Below are 17,953 nucleotides of genomic sequence, written 5' to 3'. Positions count from 1 at the left end.
GTTACGGTTAGGGTTCCCATGGTGACCATTAGCCAGGCGCTCCCATACACTTTGAAACATCTATGACCGAATGTAAAAAGGAAGCCAGATGACTGAGTTTCTTTCCAGATACATTGTATCTGGAAAGAAAAGACAATCACAGTCCACTCATTAGCCTTTCCCCTTCAATTCCTGATTTTAGTGTGTGTGTGCCAGGTTTGTAATAAACATAGATATTTTCCGTGACAAACAGATCACCATCTTTACCTAAACCCAACCAAGTAGTTGTAACCAAGTAAAGCTAAAAGTCAAGTAAACTTGTGTTTTGAAAACAGACACAAGAGGAAACTGACACGTCATGAACCGGCACTGAAGGGGAACCTGTAGCGTCACAGTTTAGCGTAAAGCCAATTGTTTATATTTGATGAGTTGGGAGTGAGAATGTGTGTATGTGTGATTGGGAGAGAGGGATAGGGCTGCTATTTCCGTTGTCTGCTGGACTTCCGGGGTACAAACATGTGCCTTACTCAGGTTGAGTCACTGCTTTCCTCACACCAACACACACTCACAGTCCGTCAAATATTTGCACACTCATAGCTGGGAAGAACACAGAGTCCACTGGTTCCTAGTTCAACAGGAGCGTTTTTGTGTGTGTGGGCTTCGGCGTGTGCACATGGATTATATTAGTGCAGGACACTTGATAGCTCCAGCTCGTAGTCTGTATATGCTCCAGCTACCGTAGAAGGTCGGCTCGGGTCAAACTCCTCCCCTTCCCCCTCCCCATGCTTCCTTTGAGGTTTCATGACCGCTCACAGCTGATACCATGTGCAGCTCCACAGAGTGTTTCTGATGCAACAGTGATGATATCATACAATATAATGGTGACATATTGAAGGGCAGTCTGTAGGGTTCAAGTTTCCATTCAGTGTTTCTCACCCAAACCAACCGTGTGTATCCTTGTGGCCTAAAAGTAGCTCACAAAAAGGACATTCCTAACTGATGAAGTCTTCCAGGTTTACAGCCGCAGAAAGATGTGCTATAAATGTTGGCTAATTTTGATATACAAACTTGAAGGTACTATGATTTATTCCAACTCAGTTCTAGTGGTTATGATAGTAGTGTGCCCAGCAGAGTTCTGAGATCTGGGAATGCAACAGTGGTCAGAGAACCCCAAGCAAAACATATTTGGAAGAAAACAAGAAGGAAACAGTAAAATAATTGCACAAACATCCTTCACAGTTCACAGACCAACCACCAAATTTACTGCTGGTATTTGTGTGCAATGAGAGATTATTAGCAACAATATAAGTTTTGCTTGAAGGGGTATCTACTGTATTTGAGCCATACTGTAGACTTGCCTACAATCAGTATGATCATGCGACTGACAACATGTGTAATTTTGCTCATTGGACCTGTTTTTAGCAGTGTCCATGTTATCTTCAGTAATACTACCTAAATTACCCTAAATGTTGCCCTAAATAAGAAAATAGGATCATTAATAGGAGTGAGGAGTCAGCAGTTGATGATGGTAGAAAACAGTCAATAAAATAGGTTTTATAAATTGTGAATCACTGCAACCTGTTATGTTCTGGTAACAAGAACGTGGACCCAAAAGCAGCACACACTAATCACGGTCGAAGTTTGTAACAAAAAAGGATTCATGAAAAAATAATACTGGGAGCGAGGGTAATGACGTCGGAGAGTGAGCAGGCAGGTGAACAGGGAGCGGAGGCAGCATGCAGGTAGGGATTCCAAAACTAGGGAAAAAGGGAACAAAGTGAGCAGGGAGTCAAACAGCGAACAAGTTAGATCATGGCCTGAGTGCGTAACTACCACTGTGGCGACGAAACAATCTGGCGATGAATGGCAGGAAGACCGGGGTTGATATACTGCAGAGTGTGTCTTGATGAAGATTTGAGTCAGCTGCTCCAGCAACCACGGCCCAGGAGAGGGAGGAGGAGATGGTTACACCTCCTCGCCGACAGACAGACCAGACTGACAAAACACACAGGAGACAAAAGGAAAGGGAAACAGAGGAAACACGGGGAAACAACTTGACTGTCTAGGTGACAACATGACACAACCATAAGACGTTTTTGAGCATACAGTCATACATGTGATGTGCACAAAATATTAGACTGATGGGTCAAGTAGTATGAGAGATTAGCAGTATAGATACACACGCACGCACACACACGATACAAACGCATTATCTCCCCTTAGCAATAATTAAACATTGTTGTTTTTTTAGCACTGTGGATCCTACAATCTACACATTTGCATTATTGCCCTCTTCCATCTGCAGAAATATGGCACCACCTGCATGTGTTATAGAACACGAGATAGAGAGAAAACAAGAGGCCAGAAACGGTACAGAAAAGGTTCAGTTGAAGAGAACTGACAGTTAGTGACAGTTGAGTTTGGCAAGACAAGTTCAACGAAAGCTCAAAGAAAGACTTCTTTGAAAAAGAAGAAGAGGAGTTTGCTGTGCTAGGACAGAACCAGTGAGGTGAAATGCGGAAGGATATATTGAAACAAAAACACCGAAGGAGCTCTGTGCAAGGGCATTCAATGGTATGTGTCACTGACGCAGAAGATTGTTTGTGTCAGATGTGTTCTCACCTACTGGAAATACTCACTTTGGTTTAGGAGATGGGTGGTGCCTGGGCAGAGCGTGCAGGAGGCAGGACATGCCACGGTCACATTGCCTGTGCGTGTTTTGGTCATAAACAACAGAGTCTCTTAAAGTAAGACTATTTTGTTTCCGTCTTCCTGTAAAGAACCCTCCTTCTTTTTCACCCTGGATGTTTGTATTCTTCTGGTTTTGCGGCAGCTGCATGACACAAATATCATGAACACAGCGCTCGCTTGCCGTGAATTCTCTGGACAATGAGGAGCTCTATTCACACATTGAACATTACTCAAACTTTGTATAAGGCAGCTGTCAGGGAAAAGTCTGTTTCATGTCAACTGATTCGGACATTTGCCTTCTCATACGCAACTTGGTTTCTGGCTGTTTGGTGGACTAATGTTTTCTTGTGTGTCCACAGCAGCCATGGCTCCCAGCTTGGCCCAAGCATACAGGAGGAGATGGTGGATGGCTATCACAGCCATCATAGAGAACCTGCTCTTCTCTGCTGTCCTGCTGGGCTGGGGCTCACTGCTCATCATGCTGAAGAATGAAGGCTTCTATTCTCACCTTTGTATTGGTAAGAGCACCCTCCACGCAGCTCTTCTGGTTGCAGTAACCGTCCGCAGTCCGACATATCAGACACAAAGCTGCAGTTTCAATCACATACAGATGTTTACATTACACTGCATTCTGGTGATACAGTAAATGTGCCACAGATTAATGCTTGAACGTTGTGGTGCCTATGGTGAAGAAACGCTCTGACCATGTTATGAGTAGTGTTTCAGCTGTGTGAGGATCCGGTGGATTTGTGAAGGCTTTATTCAAGGACAAGTCACCAACTGATTCCTCATATTGCTTGTGTTAGATATGGCTGCAATGGAAAAAATAACCCTGGATGTGTTTGCCAACAAGAAGAAGCCATGTGTTTGTGTTCCTACTTTGTATCTAGCATTGTCCCTAAACGTTTGCTATTAACTTGTGCGTTCATTAATTTTATTCACATTGAAGCTTCATCCAGGACAAGGAGGATGGAAGATGTTTTTATCAGCTGGTACAGGAGAGGTCAGACATGACAGAGGATGCTTCTGTTGGTACACTTTAAATGAACACTCAAATAACAAAGACAGTCTTTATCCATGGTGCATTAACAAGGTGCATCCATCATGTTAAAACTGAACAATGCAGTGGCAGCGACCTGTCAATCCCAATGTAGTCAAGCCCTAAAGCATTCCCTGCTTTGTGGTCTATCTGACTCGAAATGGACCATAACTTACTAAATGAACCAGAAGAGGAGCTTGATAACTGAAGGCTCTGCTCTCATCCTACTTTTTAAGACTCTAGGAACCACAAGTAGCCCTGCATTCAGTGAGCGCAGCTCTCTAGTGGTGTAATATGGTACTATAAGCTCTCTAGTGTGGTAATATGGTACTATGAGCTCTCTAGTGGGGTAATATGGTACTATGAGCTCTATAGTGGGGTGATATGGTACTATACGCTCTCTAGTGGGCTAATATGGTACTATAAGCTCCTTAAAGGTATGATGGTGCATCACCATTTAAGGCTTTGTAGGTGAGGAGAAGGATTTAAAATTGTATTCTTGATTTTACAGAGAGCCAGTGCAGAGCAGCTAATACAGGAGTAATGTGATCTCTTTTCTTAGTTTTTGTTAGTACACGAGCTGCAGCATTCTGGATCAACTGGAGAGATTTAAGAGATTTATTAGAGCAGCCTGATAATAACGAATTGCAGTGGTCTAGTCTAGTCTTTTCGAGTTTTCCGAACACTCAAAGCGCTTTAACACTACTTGTCTTCATTCACCTATTCACACCCTTTCATACACTGATGGCAGTGGCTACCATGTGAGGTGCCACCTTTTCCATCAGGACTATCTAACCATTCATACTCATTCACACACCGCAGGAACAGCCTGCTGGGGAAATTGCGGTTAAGAGTCTTGCCCAAGGACACATTGATATGGGCTAGCGGAGCCAGGGATCGTAATGCTGGTCCTTTGATTGAAGGACGACCCTGCTCACCACTGAGCCACAGTTGCCCCTAATATAATTGGTCTAAGCACAGACCCTTGTGGGACTTCGTTACTAACTTTAGCATTCATGGAAGTTTCATTGTTTACATACACAAATGGAGATCAATCAAAAGACTTGAAACTATAGATTGAGACCATAAACTGTTTTAAATGTTTATTGAGGGAATAAATCAAGAGAGAAGTAGAGCCATTTTCCCATAGACTTCTATACAACCAGAGGAGTGGCCCCTGATGGACATTAGAGAGAATGCAGGTTTAGAGCACATGCACTAGCTTCATTTTTCAGACCCTTTTCAATTCAGTTCAATTCAGTTTATTTTGTATAGCCCAAAATCCCAAATTACAAATTTGCCTCAGAGGGCTTTACAATCTGTACACATACGACATCCCTGTCCCGGGGCCGCACATCGGATCAGATGATCCCAAATTACTGGATAAAAACTTTCACAGGGAAAAAAGGAAGACACTTTCAGGAGAGCAACAGAGGAGGATCCCTCTCCCCGGATGGACAGAAGCAATAGATGTCATGTGACCAGAATGAACAACTTAACAGAGTTACAGCACATTACATGAATATGACAGAAATTATTCATATAATGAGTAGTAGGCTTGGAAGCAGAAGGAGATAGAGATCAGCAGGGCCGCCATGGTAGGAGGCAGGAGGCAGGAGGCAGGAGGCAGGAGGCAGGAGGCAGGGGGCAGGGGGCAAGGGGCAGGAGGCAGGAGGCAGGAGGCAGGAGGCAGGAGACAGGACCGGCTCCAGGCACAGCCATGATCCATGGAAACTTGAGGCGAGAAAGCATAGAGGCTCCGGGGAAGAAGTAGAGTTAGTAATGTGCATTGAAGAGACATGAATTCATCCATCTTTGACCTCTAACACCGACTAAATTGTCAGGGCTTGTTTGTTAGTAGTGGTGTTTTGTGTTTATTTTGTAACTGGTGTTCAGTTTTCGACTTTCAACAGTGTATCCTCTCTTGACTTGTTCTCTCAACGGCCCAACTTAGAAAATCTGACTGTCAGCACCAACGTGACTGCTATGGAGGACGGTGTCTGGCGGAGTTGTGTGGAGCAGGAGGAGGTACTGAACCTTGGCTTCACCATTGGCTCCTTCCTCTTGAGTGCAGCCACTTTACCCCTGGGGATCTTGATGGACAGATATGGACCTCGGCCACTGAGGCTCATTGGCAGGTGAGACAGACAGGTCATGTGTTGTCTACTTTCCATCTGAAGAGGAGAGTTTAACATGTGCAGTGAAAAATGACATTAAAACCACACCCCTGTGTACATTTCAGTTCATGTTTTGCAGCCTCCTGTGCAATGATAGCTGTCGCTGCATATGACCCTGAAGGTAAGACACTTCCACCACAACACCTTGAGTCGTCATCCGCTTGCTTCCCTTCAGCACCATTATTCCCACAGAGATACAGAACTTAAAGGGAAGATTTGTTGTTTTGAAATCATCCGGTATGGTAATACTTTCCTCTACAGCTTCACTGTGAGGTTTGGAAACACTGCAGCATCTTTACAACAGACTCCAACAGGACAAGCTAAGTGAGCAGTCACATGAAGACACAGGCTATACACAGTTTAAGTAACTTGGAAAAGAAAGAAAAATTAATACCTAAACTGTGTGTTGTAAATGGAAATTACATTTTGTCACCTGCTTTCCTGATTCCTGACTTTACCTGTTTACCATAGTTTTTTTTTGCAATCAGTGATAATAACTGACGTGTTAAGTTGACTCCCTTTTAGTTGGGGATGATGGATAAAGGTACGACCATTGACACCCACATGTAAATAAATCTGAATGTATCAGTAAAGTTTTTAACCTTAATTTCCATATGTCCCCTCAGTGTTGTCTGGCCTCATCTTCCTCGCTGTCTCCTTCAACGGGTTCGGAGGAATTTGCCTGACCTTCACTTCACTCACAGTATGATTTCCACTCACAAAAAAACTGGGCTGAGTGGACCACATGAATCTGAATGATGAAATATGTGCTAACCCACATTTTGATTGCGTTTGCTAATTCTGTTGTGATGTCATATTGCTATAAGACATGATAGACACAAATACCAACGCCAAGTCACCGGAGTCACTGATCACTGAATGATGCATAGTGTGAACGAGTGACAAACCCGCAGACGATCCTCAGCCCACTCTGCAGTTCCCCTCAGCTCTATGAAGCAGCTTAGCCTTATTCAGCTCATTGTTTTGGTTTTGCAACCATCTCATGAACTTAATTTCAGTTCATCCACCTACGCTACCTGCCCAACACCAAACAGCAGCAATGTTAGAGACTATCTCGTGATCATAGTCAAGCATTCAGCATCTAAAGAGACAGATATTTGTCTTGTTAGTTAGTGGAGACGAAACAGAGCTAAACGACAGTGAATATTGGACTTTATTTCATCTGGTGGACACCAACTTAACTCCTGTTGAAAGCTGATGTTGTCTACATGTTGTGTATAGACAACCGTTTGCTGACATGCTCACCATAACAACTTTATTAGGTGAAAAAAGTCAAACAACGGAGCATTAACAACGTATGCTGCTTTTTTTTGCGTTTTCCTATTTTGACTTGATGATCCCTGCCTACGTTACTTTTTAGTCCTCGTTTTCTAATTGATCCTGAGAAAATTAAAGCTAATTAGCATCTCAATGCCATCTCAACAGTCTGTGTACATCGTCAGTGCAGCAGAAGTAGTGTGTGTGTGTGTGTGTGTGTGTGCACGCATCTTGCCAAACAGCACATGCTGTTCCACTTGTTCTAAATTCTGATGCGGCCTCTCAGCCAATCCAAAGCATGGGCGGACAACACACCCTCCGGATGCCAACTCCCCTTGTCAACTCTCTCTCTTCCTCCCCCTCTCTGACCTAGACCATGTCCTGGACTTGACATGGTCATTCTGGCCTCACTGCTGTCATTTCTGGTCTAGTGTGTGTTTGTGTCTGATGTGTATTATCTTGATGAAAAGCTCTTACATAACTTATTGAGGTAAACAGTGTACATTTCCATTTAACCTAACTAGCTGCAAACACATTCCCTGTGAACCTTGCAAAGCAGTTTGTACTATAATATACTGACTGACCAGAGCCAGCAGTGTTATTAGAAAGTGTTATTAGAAAGGCAAACTGTCTTTTATCTTCTCATCGTGAAGTAAATGTTGATTGTAAAATGTAATGGCTCTGCCACTATGTCGCAGTCTCCCAGGAAAATGAAGACGAGTGCCGCTAACGCGGCAAAGTTTATACAACGCAAACACCTTTGTGTTTGCGTTGTATAAACTGGGTTACACAACTAAATGCATTTGAAGTCCATTTGCTACACAAGAAGAAAAAAATGGCCAAACAAAAGTAATTGTGCTTCCCTATAGTTTGAATTTGAAAGGGAAACTTTGTTTATCAACTTCAACTATGTTTGAATACCAGGCAGCTATGAGTCAGCGGTAGAGCAGAATCGTCCTTCAATCAGAGGATTGCCGGTTAGATCCCCGGCTCTGTGTCGTGCCAATGTGTCCTTGGGCAAGACACTTAACCCCACATTGCCCTCGTAGCTGTGCCTACAGTGTATCAATGTTAGTTAGTCCTGATGGGCAGGTGGCACCTTGCATGGTAGCCCCTGTCATCAGGGTATGAATGGGTATAAATGGGTGAATGATGACATGTCGTGTTATAAAGCTTTGAGTGGTCGAAAGACTAGAAAATATCTATACAAGTACAGTCCATTTACCATTTACCTGCGCTCCACCTGTCTAGTGATGCTTGATGTGGGATGCCACGATGGAGCTAGGTCTCTGTTGGCACAACAGTCACGACCTTCTGTTGCTGGACTTGCCTGAATTTTCCTGCAACTGGACATCAGCCAAGAGCAGACTAGGTAGAGGAATAGCCTTAGGTCCTAGCTGGGTTAGTTTAGCTTCCATTGCAGCTCTACTTCCTGGGCCAGTCTGGACCGGCAGGTCTGGCTGTGTGCGGTGATCATCTCAAGGTTCAACCCCCTGGAATTATGTCAATCTCTGCGCTTCCCTCTTCAATGTTGATGAGGGTGCTCTGTTATATGCCAACTCCTATTATAAATACGAAAAGAAAACTAATTAAAACGCAAATGTATTGTGTATTAAAAAAATCACAGGATCACCAAAATGTTTAGAATTCAAGGCATTCAATTTCTGAACCAAGGCAGAAGGTTTAGAGGGTGAGTACTTTTACTTAAGCTGTAACATACATTCTAAACCTTGTTGCCTAACCCTAATCACATCTTAACCATAGTTTGCAATTATCATGATCTTTTCCGAACCTTTCCATAATGTAGCTGCAATGAGCAGTCAAAAAGGTAAACACCTTGGTATTTGACATACATAATGTGCGCAATAAACATAATTGTTTTTGTAGAATTGTACAATATCACCAATCTAGTCTGGCGTTTGGGTTGGACACTGTCTTTGTTAGGGCACCTGCTGCTGTCCAGTAAAACATGGATATGATCCACCTCTGGAATTGACAATAGATATTGGGGAATAGAGCACTGAGAGCTTCATGGTGATACGTTTTTCATATACTATTACGTCACAATACTGAAAGAGAGAAGAGGGAACTGAAGGCAAGAGCAGATGGAAAAGTGAATGGAAAGACCGGGGGAAAATGGAAAAGGGGGAGGGCAAATAAGAATGGAAAAAAACAAGGTTGAAGCAAAGCAACACCATGGAAACATTACTAAGCAGAGAGTTATGACATTAGCTTACGGACTGTAGACAGACGGAAAGACAAACAGGTGATATGTGGCCATCAACATCTATAAACAACATACATTCTATAACTTTTATACAACTGTTCCCAAAAGTTCTCAAAACGGGATTACCAACCAGACAAAGCAGGCAATTGCTAAATGTCCCCAACAGCCCCGGTGACTTTGTGCCCATTGTTTTTTGACACAAGAGATTAATTGGAAACTCCTTAGGCATTTGCACCACTAAAGTAAAACATTAAATAATGTGGGCCGTGCATTTCTCTGCATTGTTGTAGCCCTGTCTATTAGAGAGGCAAGACATGTTTTAACATTTGTGCTTGCATACTTCCTAAATAAGGTTAAAGAGCACTGGACTTGATGGAAACCACTTGAAGGCAACAGGGTACATGCTGCTACTAACACTACTAAGAAAGCATATTACTGGTAAAGCACTAATCAACTCCTCAATGACTATGTGATAAAGCAATCGGCCTCCATTACTGACTGGATAGATCAGATATGTTATTTCAGACTGGGCAGCAACCCACTAATTAATAAGACAGGAAGAAGGCCAGCCGACCAGAGTTCCTCTGTTGTCTTTCGAGTGGGGAATAATCGCATGAATACATCTGCACCATCAGTTGAAAGTATATGATCTTCAGATAATACAAATCATGGCTCATTATTACATTTCTTGTCTCAATATGCGAGCACAGTGTATCCATACACCAAAACACTTCATGTACAGTAGTTTTAATTTCAACAACCAGTTAACAGAATCAAAACAAATCGTGAAAAGTCAGAAAGCTTGTATTCAATGAATGTAGAATAAGTTAGATTAGAGAGTTTGAGATAACACAGAGGGCAAAAAAACAAACAAGCAGAGTACACAATGAACCACTTGAGTGTCTAAGAGCCAAGTCTGCCCATTTTTTTTAATGTTTTTGTTTTGCCTGCAGCCCACAGAATGATATCCGTCCACAGTGTTTACAGAAGTTCAGCCCGGTGTGTGCAATGAATATCAGAGTTAGAGACACTTCAGAGAGTGTGTTTGTGTTTTTGACATGACCTCAGTTTTCTACTGGTACACCTTCAGGAGGTTATGCCGGACTTCTATCAGCATATTGGTTGCACCACAAGGGAAATAAACACTCTGGATGCCAAGTACGCCGTAAAGTCATGCAGGGAGGACGTCATTCTGTGGGCCAATAGGAAGTTATCATCGCACTATCCCTCCACAAAAAGCCACAAAACCTGATTTGAGCAATACGTTTAAACGGAACATGAAGGCCTGAAGTGTGAACAGCTGTGTGATTGGCGGCACTCCAGCTGTGTCTATAGTTAGAGTGAAAGTCTGTAGACACACACACACACACTCCGAACCTACCATCTGCAGGCCAGAGAATGTTCACACGCACACACACTAGGCTTTTGTGATGAAAGAATGGGTGTGTATGGGGGGAGGGGGCATATTGCACCAGTTCCTCGACCGCCTCACTAGCACCTGACGAGACCTCTGCCATCTGACCGACCTCGGACATGACACCTTCGTTTTTTCCATCGACTAACACAAGCGTCATGCACATGTGGCATCGCTAATGTCTGTTTCATATAGTTGCATTAGTGCAGGGTTGAGTGAAGCTGATGACAACAGGTGCCAATCAATATGTCGCCACACCTGGCCTAGAACATGTATAGTTACATGTAGAGGCAGGTGTGTGTGTGTGTGTTATTAATAATTGCAAGTAAATGTTGTTTTTATTGTGTAATGTATGTCAGAATCAATGTGTTTATAAGCGAGATGCACAGCTTTCACAGGGACTCTCTGCTGCTATAGTAGGTTTCATATCAAATAGTGACTCACTATACATCATGAATGATATTACATTGGTTGTGTGGGGTGAGAGGGTATTGGCAGTAAGAGCATATACTTTTAGAGTTTGAGCTGTAAATACTGACTGCACATGTTGCTGATTTGCCATGTTGGTTCTGCTGGGTGTGTGTGTGTGTGTGTGTGTGTGTGTGTGTGTGTGTGTGTGTGTGTGTGTGTGTGTGTGTGTGTGTGTGTGTGTGTTAATCAGCTCAATGTCCACCCTTCTTGAAAAGCTTGTATAAGAATGCAGTAGCACCACCTAGTGAGTTTTCTTTGCACTTGAATCACTGAGAATGTACAGTAGTTTACTCTTAATAGAGATGTAGTCAGTGATTTATTCTAGTCGATTTTCCTTGTATGTCGGAAAGAAGTCAAAGGTCATACATTAGCTGATCAATAGATTTAGCAGCAGTTTATTTGATGACATTTAGTGCTGACTGATAAGGATGGTGGTTCAAGTCTTTCTGTTTCATCTCTCTCTCTCATCTAGCTGCCTAACATGTTTGGGAATGTACGATCAACCATCCTCTCCCTGATGATCGGCTCCTATGCTTCTTCAGCCGTCACCTTCCCTGGTGTCAAGGTACACACACACACACACACACACACACACACACACACACACACACACACACACACACACACACACACACACACACACATATCCTTTTTATCCAACAAAATCATCCCAAAAAAGACTTATTCAAGATAGTTGTCGTGAACTTGCTCATACAGTTTCACAATATTCGGTCTGCAACATATTTGCCTACCGGGCCTTTTACATTGTTCTACAGTGAGTCATATGATTTTTTTTAGAAAATACTTAGGATTGCTGAATGCTGTAGGAAGAGTACAAGCTTCAGAAGAAAACCCAGAAGAAAAGAGAGATGAAATATGGGGAAAGAGAAAGGATGGAAGGAAGAATGAAAAAGATGAGAACCAGCAAATGAGGAATAGATTAGAAAGAAAGAAAAAAAGGACTGTGGCTCCACACACACTATCTCTGCCACTAAACGTTGCAGATGAATGTCATCATGTGATTGGTTGAAATTGGATGGTACTAGCTTACATACGCACTCTGCATATTTTGTTTTACAGGAAGAAAATATGTAAAAATACGGAGGAATTTTATACATTTGTTATGGACATATTTTGCTGCTCTGCATGTCCAATATGATGGGGATGTGATCTAAATAGGTTTAAAAAATCCTTTTTTATTTCATCTGGACTCTAACATTTTGTCCTTCTCTCTGCTTCCTCTTCTGTCTGTCCCTCTCTTTACCTGTCTTCCTCTCAAACCCTCCTCTTACCGCTGCAGTTGATTTATGACCTTGGGGTGTCGTTCCGCGTCATCATGTGGGTTTGGTCTGGCATGGCCTGCACAGTCTTCATCAACTGCTTCCTCAACTGGCCTGCTGATTCCTTCCCCGCACCTGAAGACATCAGATACACGTCAGTGCACCCTGTAGTAACATTGTCGTACTTGTGAAAACATATACGATCACAAATCTTCACCGGAAAATCCAGTAACCACTTTCACCGTGCCACTTCACAACCTCCGTTCTTTCAGGTTCTTTATGGGAAGACACATTCAATTCCAATACAAGTGATTCAGATTGAGGACATCCTGACTAAACGAGCCGACACCTCTTGTTGTTGAGTCAGCCTGCCGTCCAGCTTCAGTTAGAACACTTGAGAGACCCCTGAGTGTAAATTATCAGTCAAAGCCATATCTCAAAACTGTTTCTGTGCCTGATGAACATTCTGGAAAAGTAATGCATGAAACATTGGTTTAGATTTTTAATCTGCATTATAATTATTATTTTTGTCCACTTGGGGGAAGCGTAGCAAACAGCTTAATATGTGATCATGTGAAATCCATTCATATCCTATTATACTGATCAGAGAAACGTGGCTGACATGTTTCAAATTAATAGCTTTGGATGAAAATATCTACATTTCTTATTAATGTCCTTACTATGTTATACAGTAAGGAATTGCCCCATGCATAGTGACCAGTCTGGCAGATTGCACTCATTTATCTTAACTGGCCCCTGGTCGGTCGGGGCCACAAGTGATCACACAGCTGACCCCGGTTAAAACCCTGGTTGTAAACAAAAATGTATTAGTGTGGATGTAGCCTCACTCTACTTCTCTTTTCTCAGCAGTAAAAAGGTGAAGCTGAGTGGAGTTGTGACGGAGGACAAGATGACTGGGGACAGGTACGTCACCCATGTGGCTGTCATGGAAGACATGATGGGACCTAAGCAGCCAGAACCTGAGCAGACAGACTCTCAAAGCACAACCCAGGGTATGGAGCATTCTCATTGACTATACACTTTTGTTGTATTCACATTTATACATCCATGTTACCTCTCGTCCTGTGTAAATGTGTGAAACAACTTTTAGATCCCTGCGGCTTATGACACCAAGCTCTCTGTTTTCGTCCTGATGCACAGCAGCTAGCAATTCAGTCATTTTGTGGATTGTCAAAACAAGAGAAAAGACCAATGTAACTGGACACTGAGTGACTCCATGAGAAGTCCCTATCACGTTATCTCTCTCTTCTTCAGGCGCGGTGCCACTCTGTCATTCTGTGTGCTCTCCTATCTTCCTGTGGAGTCTCATCACCATGGCGATGACCCAGCTGAGGCTGATCTTCTTCATGGGTGCCATGAACAAGATGCTGGAGTTCCTGGTCACCCACGGCAACCCCAACCGTAAGAACTCCATGGACATTTTTTTAATAATACTAGGTTGTTATTATTGAACAAAATAATGGCAAGAACATGGACGTTGTCAACAAGGAAGAACGTTCTAGGTGAAGAATCTTTTCCAGCCCTGCGCGCCCCGGCTCACTATGACATGGATTATATACAAAATACAGTTATTTACAATTCGTAGGTATGAGTAGGAACTGTGATTGCGAGCAGCCTGAGTCAAAACAGCTGGGTGAACGCTGACCAGACACTGTTGTTGTTTCAGCCTCAGAGGAGCTGCAGAAGGAGATGGGTGAACAAGGTAAGAGTCTAGAGGCTCAGTGGACTGACTGCAATGTTGAGGCTGATGTTTATAGTCTTATCAAGTGTTTACTTGACATATTGTTTTATGTCCAGGTCACAATTTTCAGAAATGTATTAATATCAGGCCTTTGAGGGAGCAGTTACTGGAAACAATACATTATTATTTAAACACACGGCAATAGTAGTATTAGGCATTATAATAAAATGTTTTAAGTTTACCAGTGTGGGATCCAATCAAAATATTACAACGCATTGACGTTATTCATCGGGTAGTCAATAAGCAACATGTGACTGAGGTCATGCCCTCGGTGTCCTTGGGCCTTGTGTTAGACTGATCCCAGTATTTTTAGACCCAGTGCATTTCTACAAGAATCCAGTATTTCTCCATCTGAACTGTTGAAACATCATTTAGACCTTCGTAATGGGAAAAGAATACTTAAAACATTTGTGTGTTTCGACCTAAGAATTTCTAAAATAATCCAATAAGTAGCCTTCTGTGTGTCGGGACTTCAATCTGTCTCCTACTTACTTCTCTCCACGCATTCCTCTGGACTTCCCTCTACCTCGCCGTGTCCTCCTCAGTTGGTTTCTACTCATCTATCTTCGGTACGATGCAGCTGCTGTGTCTACTGACTTGTCCGTTGATCGGCTACATCATGGACTGGAGGTTGAGGGAGTGTGAAGAGGAGAATGTCAACACACAAACAGAGAAGAGGTAGGAAGAGGGTCCAGTGGCTTCTCTTTAAGTTGAGACATCCTGTTGCTACATGTATACATTGCTGTACAGTAGTCAGCAACACATGTGGTTTTTGTTAGACATTAGTCTGAGAAGGTTTCTCTCAAATGTATGTACAATGAAATAGTTTTTCATTTGCGGCCCTGAAGGGATCCTTTCCTTGCCCACACTGTAAAAGACCAAAGAAACAGTTTCATACTCTGTATCCACCCCTCCTCTTTTGATGTTTGTCCCGTTCAGCCAATCAGATCCCTCAAAGAGAGACAGAAAGATCCAGAAACTGACCAATGCCATGAGAGCTTTCATCTTCACCAACCTCCTATTGGTCACCTTCGGAATAATTTCCATGTTTGACAACCTGCCTATACAGGTTAGAACAATATTGTTCAGTAATACAACCTATGTGACATATTAAACTGATACAGAAGCAATGGCTATGCATTTATAAACACAAAGTGACACTTTTGATGATCATTTATTAATCTGCTTTTTGCCTTTTCTCCTCAATTAGTTGGTGTCGTTTGTTCTGCATACCATAGTGAGAGGATTTATTCACTCCTGCTGTGGAGGACTCTACGCTGCTGTGTGAGTAACCATTTGGCATCAACTTTCATTGCTTAAGGTTTGGGTTTGGTTGGGTATGCATCCTCTCCCTGAGGTGTAGTGGAGTAGAAGTTTGATGTAGCAAATAAATGGAAATACTCAACTAAAGTACAAATACCTCAAATGTTTGCTTAAATACGGTCCGTGAGTAAATGTACTTAGTTACATTCCACCACTCTGTGGAATTGATCCTCTTGCTTTGCTAGGTTTAGAATGTGTAAACTGTGAATTAAGACATTGTTTCTCTTTGCTTTTAATCTGATGATTGTAAATCATTTCTATCTCCCACCTCGCTGTAGGTATCCAGCCAACCACTTTGGAACACTGACAGGCATGCAGTCAATGATCAGTGCTGCTTTCGCCTTGCTTCAACAGCCACTGTTCATACTGATGTTGGGACACCTGAGGGGAGATCCTTACTGGGTAGGTAACGCGCACGCGCGCGCACACACACACACACACACACACACACACACACACACACACACACACACACACACACACACACACACACACACACACACAATCAGGATGTATACACATACAACAGCTTGTATAACATGCACTGACACGTCTTTCCTCACAATAGATCAATTTGTGCCTTCTCATCTTCTCACTGGCTGGCTTCCTGTTGCCAGGCTATCTGTTCTATCACCGTAGAAACCTGATCAGGGCAAAGGCTGAGCGTGATAGGTTGGCTGCCAGCCAATCAGACAATGAGAATGTTCCTCTCACCAAATCAGATAATGGGACTGCTAAAAGCCAAGCCAGAGGGCATGCGGCTAATGGACACTCACCAAATGGGCATCGTGTTTAAGATGATTGACAGGAGTGAAATGATGGCTTCATATGACACTATTCAGTAGCTAAATATTCTAAAGGAGGTAACCTCTCTCTAAGAAAAATCAAAACAAGACAAAAAAGCAGACATATTGAACAAGTCTTCTTTTTTCGTTCTTTAACACGAACAAACCACAAAGATCATATCCAGCGATGGTCACGCATTTTGGCAAATTTTAGGATGGAACAGGAAGTTACATCTGTAACCTTCGCGTCAGGCTTCTCATTTAGAAAATGCTTATTAACTCTTCACTAAACGCCACCAGGAGATCATTTACACATGACATGTAAAGGTAGCTCAGTGGTACCAAGTGGACATGTGATGGACCGGGGCATTTCATGCTGGGAAAGTTTCCAGTCCCCTTTCCCTTGACCCGAGCATAAAGGGATAAAAGAACATAACAATGCAAGGAACACATCATGTTTCTGCACGTCTTATGCTGTTCACTCCTCATCACACACATTAGCTGTTAGAGTGTTTCCAGACATTTTTGATTATTGAATTTGCATGAAACTTGCTTGCGTTAAAGGGGAACTACACCCATTTTCAAAATTCATACATGTTATTTTCTAAGACAGATATTCGCAAACATGAGCTCCCAAATCCGAAAGCTAGAGTCTAAAACCCAAATATGTGCGTCATTGTGTATAAAGAGGGAAACTGCCTCATGGATGATGACAATGGACTGGGAGAGATGTTTTAGATGATACTGAGAGCCCCAGGGGAACAATTTTAGTTTCACAGATAGAATAAAACTCATTGGGTATAAAAAAAGAACAATATGATCCGTCTTCACTTCATGGACTCTGGAGCAGCGCCACACTTCTCTGGTTTCTGGCTTTGAGGGAGAGTAGCTCATTAATAGTGATTGAACTTTCCTAAGACATGGACATTACATATTGGAATTCTTTATTTAGGTGGTGTTCCCCTTTAATAAACATTAATAATATAGAAGCAGGCGTACATATACTGTATGTTACAGTTATGAGCACTATCTGTCATCTTGACATGATCATTTAGACATGTTTTTAATGTCTACCTAAAGAATAGCTTCACAGTTGATTCAAGTCTGTCTTCAGACAATAGTCTGGTGCACATGTGGACACTGAATACGCTTTTGCTCGCTGAAATCAATCTTCATGTTAATACTTTTGCTATGGAAGTTAAGGGGGACAACATTCACATTCCTTGTTCTGAACAAAACCGTTCATTTAGTTTTAAATGAGGTTTCAACAGTCTGAGGGAAATAAAGTGGATAATTGCACACTTGTTTTATTTTAAAATTCCCTGAACTGTTTCCCTGTTGAGCTGCAGTGGAGGGAGAGTAACACAAAGAGGGAATCAATTACTAAACACATTGTAACTTTGGACAATATTCACATGATTTGAACTGTTGAAACATCATGTTAGCTTCAAATACACTTTTTAATACACTACAGAGGGCTGTGGACAAGCATTACAATGCATTAGTAAGAGATCTGTCCATGGCCAG

The 17,953-nt window shown here is 42.4% G+C and overlaps 1 protein-coding gene across 1 annotated transcript; it reads left to right on the top strand.

The window, feature by feature from the left end:
• Nucleotides 1–3,034: 3,034 nt before the first annotated feature.
• slc43a1b (solute carrier family 43 member 1b) lies at nt 3,035–16,437 on the top strand (the record flags this gene model as incomplete). Its single annotated transcript, XM_079219264.1, has 14 exons — nt 3,035–3,188; nt 5,664–5,847; nt 5,952–6,007; nt 6,513–6,589; nt 11,749–11,841; nt 12,577–12,710; nt 13,424–13,569; nt 13,832–13,978; nt 14,244–14,279; nt 14,864–14,996; nt 15,258–15,387; nt 15,529–15,602; nt 15,920–16,043; nt 16,210–16,437. 14 exons carry the CDS (start codon nt 3,035–3,037, stop codon nt 16,435–16,437), a joined length of 1,716 nt encoding a protein of 571 aa, XP_079075390.1.
• Between the last annotated feature and the right edge of the window lie 1,516 nt (nt 16,438–17,953).

The sequence above is a fragment of the Taurulus bubalis genome (genome assembly GCF_910589615.1).
Source record: "Taurulus bubalis genome assembly, chromosome: 6".
NCBI lineage: Eukaryota > Metazoa > Chordata > Actinopteri > Perciformes > Cottidae > Taurulus > Taurulus bubalis.
Note: the sequence above shows the minus strand (reverse complement) of the source record. Positions and strands in the feature narration are given on the sequence as shown.